This window comes from Trematomus bernacchii, unplaced genomic scaffold (genome assembly GCF_902827165.1).
Source record: "Trematomus bernacchii unplaced genomic scaffold, fTreBer1.1, whole genome shotgun sequence".
Taxonomy (NCBI): Eukaryota; Metazoa; Chordata; class Actinopteri; order Perciformes; family Nototheniidae; genus Trematomus; species Trematomus bernacchii.
The window spans coordinates 10,313,334-10,323,123 of record NW_022987828.1 but is presented as its reverse complement, the minus strand read 5'-3'; the positions used below and the strand labels follow the sequence as shown (position 1 = coordinate 10,323,123).

The window sequence follows — 9,790 nt, the reverse complement described above, 5'->3', positions numbered from 1 at the left end:
GCTGAAACGTTATCGGCGCGCCCATACCGGAAGTACAGGAAACATTCAATAAACAGCCACATCAAGCTTGACGAGTTCACTCCATGGATGTATAATAAGAAGACTCTCGTCTTTTACACACCTTTTCTGACGGTACTGAGGTTACCAGCTACAGTGCAAACATGTCTACTGAAAAGAGTTTCGCCAAAGGTAAGATGAACAGCAATGATTTGGATAACTGACGGAGCAAGTCATATTTTGTTAGCGAGCCAAATTGCGTGTTCATTTTCACTTCCTTTAAAATGTCACTAATATATCAAGGTATATATATAATATATATATATTCAACTGCATGCATTGCTAAATATCAGTGGTGTAAAGTAACCGAGTACATTTACTCAAGTACTCTAATTAAGTACAATTTTGAGAGACGTGTACTGTACTTTTTTGCTATTTTGTACTTCTACTACTGCAGTAAATCGTGCACTTTTACTACACTGCATTTATTTTATATTTAAACTCTCTTTACGGATTTTTACATCCCGCCAGATGTTTGAGATCCCTTTCTTTACCTCCTCTCTGAATATTGCTGTCATGCTTCAAAAACTTGACAAGCAATGACCGATGCGAAATGTCTGCAGAGTCATGATGACTATGCATTATGCAATCTTATCAGCTGAGCCCATAAAGCCGACAGTAGAGCAGGAGTGCTTTACAAATGACCAAGTCCTTTCATTGAATTGTGTAATGCTTAATTGAAGACTGTATTATTACAGCCTTCGCCACTGATAGTCCCTCATACATGTGCCTATAAAAGTAAGTAATTTTTATTAAATGTAATCCAAAAAAAAGGAAACTCAGGAAAGGGTGCTGCAAGATAAAAAATTATTGATTAGAAAACAAGAAATATTCAGTTAAAATTATCTTTATTCCACAAATTGGTTCAAAACTAAAAGTGGAATGAGGCCAGTTAATGGGGTGGCAGGCTACTGCTAAACTAATCAAAACAAACTAAACTAATGAAAACATAATAAACAGTGTTAGCTAACTAAAAACAAAGCAAAACACTAACTAAGGATAAAACAGCACAAAGCAGAGTGCCATGAAATGGATACGTAAATGAAGTGGATGTAGGGCACAATGATTTAAGTACAAGACGGTAACAGAAGGTTTAGATTCAATGTTCATTTTTACATAATATATAAATGGTAGAATACATAAATTAACATGTTTCCCTAAGCACTTTGTCATGTTCTTGTTCTCACAGGAAGTGCTGCACCTGGTCCAGTCCCGGATGGCAAAATCAGACTTTACAGCATGAGATTCTGCCCTTTCGCCCAAAGGACCAGATTAGTGCTGGCTGCCAAAGGGATCAAGTAAAAAAACATTTTATGATGCTTTACTTTACATTTCCATAGATCTATAGATTGCCATTGTATTAAAATAAATACCTGTAATCCATGCTTTTGATTAAAAATGCAAAACCTGTTTTCCCTCTCAGGCATGAAACCATGAACATCAACCTGAAGGACAAACCTGAGTGGTTTCTTGAGAAGAATCCTCTCGGGCTAGTCCCAACCCTGGAGAACCCCTCTGGGGAGGTGGTATATGATTCTCCCATCACCTGCGAGTACCTGGAGGAAGTTTACCCTGAGAAGAAGCTGCTTCCTCCCTCTCCTTTTGGTAAAGCCCAACAGAAGATGATGCTGGAGCATTTTTCCAAGGTATCTTATATAAGGACTTCTTAATCCTGTTCTTTTTTTAGAGTACATGTCTACTGTTAGGACCATGAGATAGTAGAATAATGCTTTTGTTTTCTACAGGTAGTACCTTACTTCTACAAGATCCCAATGGGGAGAAAGAATGGCGAGGATGTCTCAGCACTGGAAGGAGAACTGAAAGAGAAGTTTGCCAAATTAAATGAGGTAGGTTGCAAAGTTGAGTGCTTCTTTACACATTCACCAGACATGTGATGTGGTAGATTGTCACAAGGAAAGAGTTTAAGCACAACTGATTATTTATGGATCGTAAATAACCGTCAAAGATAATGAGTGAGTTCACCCAAGTGTCTGTCTTCGATGTCTGTACCTGGCTAGTTTTCAGTGTTTTACAACATAAACATAATGGTGTTTTTTCAGGACCTAGTTAACAAGAAGACCGGGTTCTTTGGTGGTAACTCCATCACAATGATCGACTACATGATGTGGCCGTGGTTTGAGAGGCTGGAGCTTATGGAACTCAAACAGTAAGTAACAACTCCTCAGGACATTACAAAATAAATAGATTTTATTTGTGGAAGCATTCCAAAACATTCAAGGTAACCATAGAGAAGAGCAAACTGTTCAAATATGAGGTAAAGTCCAGAAGTAAGACTTGAAGAGCAGGGAATCTCACCTGAACAGATATATGCATCTTGTGTTTATATGTTGCGATTGAACTACTTATTCAATTCCCGTTGTCATTTCAGCTGCCTTGGTGGCACACCTGAGTTGAAGAAGTGGACAGAGCGCATGACGGAGGATGCGGCGGTCAAAGCCTGCATGCACAGTGCAGAAACCTACAAGGCCTTCTACAAGTCTTACCAGGAGGGGAAGCCCGACTACGACTACGGCCTGTAGAACAGAAGTGATCAAATCTAAAACCGTCCCATTTTTTTATTCATATCCAGGTTTGGGATCATGTCTGTGTTTACAACTTTGTCATAGGAAAATATTTTGCAGCAGATATCATGATGAGTTAACATGAAATGGATACAGGGATTATGTTTATTGGAAATAAGTCTTGATTTGTTATTAAATGAATATTAAATATAAACCTTAATGAGGTACAGAAAGGAAAATATGACTCAATGTTTTTTCAATAATGTGGCACTTTTTTTTTTCTAATAAAAAATGTAGATGATATGACTCTAGTCTGTGTGATACACTAATAAACAAAAACGAAATAATGTTTTTACTCCTTGCTTATCAAGGTTGTCCAATTTAATAAATTGACAACACAGTAGAAATGTAATAGGCACAACAATATAACAAACTTTGCTTTTATAATAAACAATAAAAAAACATTGAACATCACAAAATGTAATAGCTGCCATGAGATTTAAATTGATATAAATGAAAACAAAAACACAGCTTTACTGTTAGGAAAAAGATTCCCTGGTTAGACCGGCATATTATCAGAGGTATTTCTGTAAAATGTTACCCCAACAAAAACAGCTATTTGGGTATTTTTTGTTAAATGGTGAAATCATTTCTGAAACAACCAACTTTCAATTAGATAACTTAAAGCAGAGGGATATCTACTGAAAATCTCTCCTCCAGGTAAACAAGCAATATGAATTAAGTGGGGCTGCATGATTTGTTACAAATAACAACTGACTGATATTGCAATTGCGATATGATTACAAAAACTGAAGGAATTGTTTATTTTTAATATATTCATTGGAAAGTATATTAATTGTATAGACGATCCATACCTAACAATGTGTTGGTAAGACTGTAGAGTAGGATTTGTTGGCTGGGATATCTCTTACAGCTGCACAATACTTTATTCAAAATTGTATACCAACACGTATTTAGACAAATACTGTGCTTCCTGCAATTTGAATATTGCACTTGTCTATACTTTGAATTTTGATATAATTTCGAATAATTGTGCAGCCCTACCACCTTTAAGCTTCAGAAGCGATCCTGCAGACTTAATTTAACAAGGCAACAGCTCAAGTCACCACATGATTTCAAGAGAACTGTTGTATGTTCACCTTTTCATTTGAGTACTCGTCTGGTGTAACTATTTACAACATTGTTCTTAGTAACATTGAATGATATTTAAAGATCAGTTGGTGGTTTAGTTTTGAAGAAACCCTGGCCTAAGCTCACAAACGTTCCTCTAGCCTGTGGTGTAAACCTCCATTTGATAAGGGCGGTGTGAACTCCTGTATGAGCACAGGTGCATTTCTCAACATCTCTTTGAAATGCCTGACTGTTGCGGCATAAAGCTCCCTCTGCAAAAATAAAGAGCGGAACAGATTGATGGGCTCTGCTTTGCAAATAACCTCAGGCAGCTGCACTTCTTCCGGCACTTGACTGTTCCCAATCAGAGCGTGATGAAGTCTCTTCTCATGTAGGCTCCTCTGCAAGAAGCTGAGCACATCCCGAAGCCTTTGCTCAGTATCCTCAATGCCCCACACAGAGGGTCTTTTACTCAGCAACAAGTGCAACAGGGCAGTCTTTAGGTGGTAGTTAGTGAGGGCACTTTTCCCCGTGAGTACCGTTTGCTTTCTGTGTAGAAAAGTCACAATCTGAAGGCAGTGTAAATGACAGGAGTTTTGTGGCAGGCGTTTAGCAAAATGTTTCAGCAAACTCCTCTCGTAGACAGCAAGTGAGAGGGTCCAGTAAGGGTCGGGAGAGCTGACATAATCTGATGGAAAGTGTGGGACAAAATAAGCATCTGTACCTTCCAGCTGAACAACGGGTATAATGTTCATTACGATGACTTTCCACGAACGGAATCGGATCTTGAGTGCACCGGCTGCATCCAGGTGGCCAAATGTAACCTCAAAGTCGTATTTGTGAGAGATGCGGCCCCACGCTTTGGTTAAAGTGATCTGAAACCACTTCATGACTTGATCTTTGGTTAACAAATGAGTGTTCCTAGAGCACAGCAGTTCCTCAGGACTATGTTCCACTTGGACTGTGTCTTCCCCCCCATGCAAGAGACAGAGCATGTCCTCCCCCAGGTTAGCAGAGCCACATAGACATCCCTCCTTGTCCTCCCGAAAGCCATCCACTTTTATCTTACCACAGCCCTGCATGTCTGGAGGCATGTCACAGGAGGGGCTGCACCACAAGTCAAACTGGAAGGAGTACGGATCTGGAGGTGAGAAAGGCACTATAAGGTCGCATGTCAGTGGCTTGCACACCTTCCAAGACTCAAACATGCTTCCAATCCCGACAAAGTCCCCAACTTCCATGTCTGCCTCCCCGTCACAGACACTCCTGAGCGACTCCAGCAAGTCATCGGTAAAACCCTCGACAAATTCCCTCACTCTCCAGTTTTCATGAGACGAAGTGTAGTTGGATTTGTCGCAGAAGTTGCTCAGGACAACCTTATCCAGCACCATCGTCCTGGGGGTGATGGCACCACTCTCTGATAATAGGTCTTCATCCTCAACCGGACGTATTTCTGTGTCAGAAAGATTCACCCTGCACATCTCAATCGTGAAGAAAATGACGAAAGACACGGTGCTCCACAAGTACCAACTGTATCCTTCCTCTGACCTGGATTGTTCTTCCTGCTTTGAGTCCAACTGTGAAAGCTCATTCTCCAGCCTTGCCTGCTCCATTTCCAGCCTCTCCTGGTGCTCCCGCATTCGAGCGATCACCTCATCTTCCTGCTCTGGAGGTGTGGTGGTCTCTTGGGGAAAGAGCAAGGGGTGGTTTAATATGGCAGCAGTCACCACCATACACACTCGTGCAATGGCCCCCTGCATCTTCAGCTTGTTTCTAACAAACACACATTGAAGCACATCGCAGATGTCTGGGCAGATGTAGCTCAGATCCTGAAACAAACACAGAAACAGTTGGATTTTATTGAGAAGACAAGTGGATTTAAGACAAATATAAATGTTAGCATGCTGAATAAAACATAAAGAACACGATATATGAAAAAACAATCCAGCTATTTTTGTAAAACACTCCATTGGGAAGCATAGATTGATACACCTCTAAATATAGAGGCAGTGGGCTGAGTCACGCACTCGTCCAGTATCAGAGTGTGAAACATGGGAGGAAAGAACATTGGGCCCTTTTTGTTGCCCTTCTCTGATAACCCTATTTTGTAACTAACTTTGTGCCTGTTAGCATTTACATCCTGTTAACATTTTGTCCCAGCAAAAAAAGAACAACACCCCTCTTCCTGAAAAATTACCCAAAAGACTAGACGATTACATTAGGCTTATAAGTGAAACATTGTAGGGAACACTCGCCTTGACGTTATTATGTTCCTTCCTGAACGTCATCAAATAAGCAAGTAATGCAATAAACTGTACAGAACAGGAAATGACACACAACTCTTGCTTATGTTCCAAGCTCTTGGTAAAAGTTAAAGAGACAACTGCACACTGCTCTGTTAAGAACGCACTGAATTACTTTTACTATCATTATACTCTTAAAGTACTACATGTAGTGCCCTCAAATGGGACTTCTAATAAGTAAAACAAGAAAAGGGAAGTTCAAACACATCATGATCTCACTGTACGATCATAAGATTAGGAGCTGTTCTGTCAGAGTTGACATTTAAAATGACAGCACTAATGGCAGTGTGTGTGTGAGGCCACAGAGCGCAGGAAACTTCCCATGACTAACTCACTGGGCTGTTCTCCAACACCAACAGGGCTCAGTCCATCCAAACAAACATTAATCCAGACAGAGAGAAGACTGTACTGCATTTCATACATTTTTTATTTGAGAGGTATTTATTACAGAACATGTAGGCAATATAAAGCCTGAATCCTTAGCTAGTTTTTTGTTTCTGAGTTGAATACTCTTAACACTATATAAAAATAGTCTGGTTAAATTAAAACTCCTATAAATGCATACATATTATCAATGTTTATGTTATTGTATTAAAACATATTCACATCAAATTAGTATGTTGCAGCTGGTACGTTTACTCTAAGAACTGTACTTGAGTACAGTCTTAAGTTACTTGTTCTTTAGTATTTGTATTTTCTGCTACTTCATAATTCTTATCCACTTAATTTCAAAGGCAAATATTTTACCCTTTAATCATAAGCCAACATTCCATTTAGCTGCTGCTTTTATCAAAGTGACTTCAATCAAACATAAAGTCAAAATGCACTGCATTGATAACCACTGAAAGTGCTCAATATGCCACTTTTTAAATAATATTTATTATATCACTGGATTATAACTTCAGATGTATACTGCCAGGTATCTTAATCCATAATATTACATCAGAATTCATTAGTTGATTAACATTTTGTATTAATAATTTGAACCTGCAACTTCTAACTACTAAAAAGGTATAGCAATATTAACTTCCAAATTGTAGTTGTGGAGTAAACAAATAACAGTTGTAGTCCTACTACAGGAGTAACTTTCAGAGTTGGAAGAAGTATTCAGATTATTTACATGTACTTAAGTAAAAGTAGCAATGCGATAACATATTAGTTGATTTAGATTTTGTATTAATAATCTAAATCTGCAAAGTAACTAGTAACTACATCTGTGCAATAAATGTAGTGGAGCAAAAAAGTTCAAGATTTGCCAACAAAATGTAGTGGAGTAAAAGTATCAAGTAGCATCATGTGAAAGTTCTCAAGTAGGCCTAAAGTACAATTACCTTAATTGTCTATAGGCCTACAGTACTTGAGTAAATGTAGGCTACTTAGGTAATAACATTCCACCACTGGTAAATGTACTTCTTTACTCTCCACTGCTGCTTTGTAGCTACTTGAAGAACATATCTGAAAACTTCTATTACCCCTGCTGAGTACAAGTACATGTACTAAGCAGCAGCATAAATGTAACGTGTTTCCATCACACACTATGACGTGTCTGTGTACTTGTACAGTTATTGCACAGTGCCAAAGGTTACCTCCTTGGTTGTCTTAGCAACACAATAGTGACTGAGTAACCGCTCGGCTCATCATAGAAATATCGCGGCAAAAAAGTAAAAAACACGAGAAACATGAGTCACTTTAAAGCTAAACAAACAGTACTCTGTCTGTGTGTCGATGTGTAAAGATTTGACGACCACGACAAAGTCAAAATTGTTTCCCTTTTAGCAAACATACGCAACAACAGGCATCATCTGGGGGACTTAATTGCACGCACTCTTTGTCGTTGTACCCTGTTTATTAAAACATTAAGAATACTATGGTGTACAAATAATTGATAAACCTACCTTTATGCCGTTTCCCCGTTACGTCCATCCTGATAAACGTATATGTTGGGCTCTCCGGTTCACACATCCTCACCAAACTCATGTAAGGGGAGGGAAACAGTTTTTTTCTCTTACTCATTTCCGTGCTCCACCCATAAAAGGAAGACACCGCCCAGCTTCCTCTCCTTAACAAAAATAGCCATCTTTTAAAACTGAGAGGAGTCCGGTGTTGTGCCTGAACATTTCCATTTATTTCCTGGTATTATCATATTATTTTCCCAGCTTTTGAAATGTCAAGATGCCTATTTACTTCATCGCATAGTGAACTAATACAAACCTATGGAAGCCTGTTTGCGCCACAGGAAAAAATAAATAAAAATCCTGTAAGTCAATATATTGACTTAGCTATCTCAATATATTGACTTACTATCTCAATATATTGACTTACTATCTCAATATATTGACTTACTATCTCAATATATTGACTTAGCTATCTCAATATATTGACTTAGCCATCTCATTATATCTCATTAGCCTATAGGCCTATATATTTTTTTTATTGAAACAATGTCAAATACAGAATAAGGCACATAGATATCAATGTTCATCATATAAGCGGTACAACTTTATATTAAAGGTAGCTGGGTAGGTAAGTTTGAGAAACCGGCTTGAGATCGCTAGAATTTGAAAATACACAACCGGAGAAAATCTGCCACTTCCTTATAGAGCCCCTCCTCCAACACACACGAACGCGCACATGACCAATGAGGGCACGAGATAAGTTTGTGCACAGATGGAAGGCTGACAGGCAGGTAGGCCATCCAGTTATTTTAGCCGGGCCGGCTAAAATGATTGGTCGTACTTTTAGTTTTTACAGTACTACGGCTTCCACAGATGACATTTTTTTATGGATTTTTTGTCAAAGCACTTAAGATATTCATTGCTATTGGGATGTTAAGAGCATTCCATGGAATATAACAAAAAGTGTATCTCGACCCGGTTTCTCAAACGTACCTACCCCACCTTTAAAGGTAGGGTAGGTAAGTAGAGGCCGAGAAGGGGGACTCGGGCAGACTGCCCGGGGGCAAAGCAGAGGCCGAGAAGGGGGACTCGGGCGGATGGCCCTGGGGCAAGGTAGAGGCCAAGAAGGGGGACTCGTGCGGACGGCTCGGGGGAACAGCAACAGAGCAGGGAAGTCCGCGGCGGGGAAACTCAGAGGGCCGAAGACAGGGGTGAAGGCCTCGTCGGGGTAAATTAGGTGGCCGGACTCGAGGGAAAAGGCAGCGGCTGGGAAAGTCAGGAGGCCGGGCTCGAGGGCGAAGGCCACGGCACTCAGGGGGCCGAGCTCGAGGGCGAAGGCCGTGGCTGGGGAACTCAGGGGGCCGGGCACAAAGACGGGCACAAAGACAGGCAAGAAGGCGGCGACGGGACACCTCCGGAGGACGGGTAGGAAGACGGCGTAGGCCGCGATGGGGGCCCTCCGGGGTCAGCTGGATCGCCGGAGCAGGAGCACAGGGATCGGGAGCACTGGGAGCTGGAGATGGCGGAACCCCCGGTGGTACAGGAACCGGTGTCGGCCGGACAGGAAACAGAGCCGTCGGGACAGGTGCAGACGGAACCCCCGACGGGACTGGCACAGACGGGCTCCTGGACAGAACATGGGCTGGTGTCAGTGGGACCCCGGACGGGGCAAGGGCTGTGTCGACTGGACCCCAGACGGAACAAGGACTGGTGTCGAACAGCTCCCAGCGGAACCCCCAACGAAACAGGACAAGGAGTTGGCAGGACCCCCGGCGAGACAGGTGACGGCGGGACCCCCAACGGAACAGGACACAGAGTTGGCAGGACCCCCAGTGGAACCCCCAACGGACCAGGATATGGGGTTGGCAGGACCCTCAGCGGA

At 41.2% G+C, this 9,790-nt stretch overlaps 2 protein-coding genes across 2 annotated transcripts; one reads left to right on the top strand and one right to left on the bottom strand.

The window, feature by feature from the left end:
- Positions 1-24: 24 nt before the first annotated feature.
- Positions 25-2,882, top strand: LOC117499413 (glutathione S-transferase omega-1-like). Its single transcript, XM_034151779.1, has 6 exons — positions 25-189; positions 1,247-1,355; positions 1,481-1,703; positions 1,803-1,904; positions 2,118-2,224; positions 2,447-2,882. Exons 1-6 carry the CDS (start codon positions 162-164, stop codon positions 2,595-2,597), a joined length of 720 nt encoding a protein of 239 aa, XP_034007670.1. The 5' UTR covers positions 25-161; the 3' UTR covers positions 2,598-2,882.
- Positions 2,883-2,923: 41 nt separating this feature from the next.
- Positions 2,924-7,991, bottom strand: itprip (inositol 1,4,5-trisphosphate receptor interacting protein). The gene is made up of 2 exons (XM_034151775.1): positions 7,909-7,991; positions 2,924-5,539 (listed from the first exon to the last, which is right to left on the bottom strand). The coding sequence occupies exon 2, from the start codon at positions 5,468-5,470 to the stop codon at positions 3,854-3,856; it is 1,617 nt and encodes a 538-aa protein (XP_034007666.1). The 5' UTR covers positions 5,471-5,539; positions 7,909-7,991; the 3' UTR covers positions 2,924-3,853.
- Positions 7,992-9,790: the final 1,799 nt, after the last annotated feature.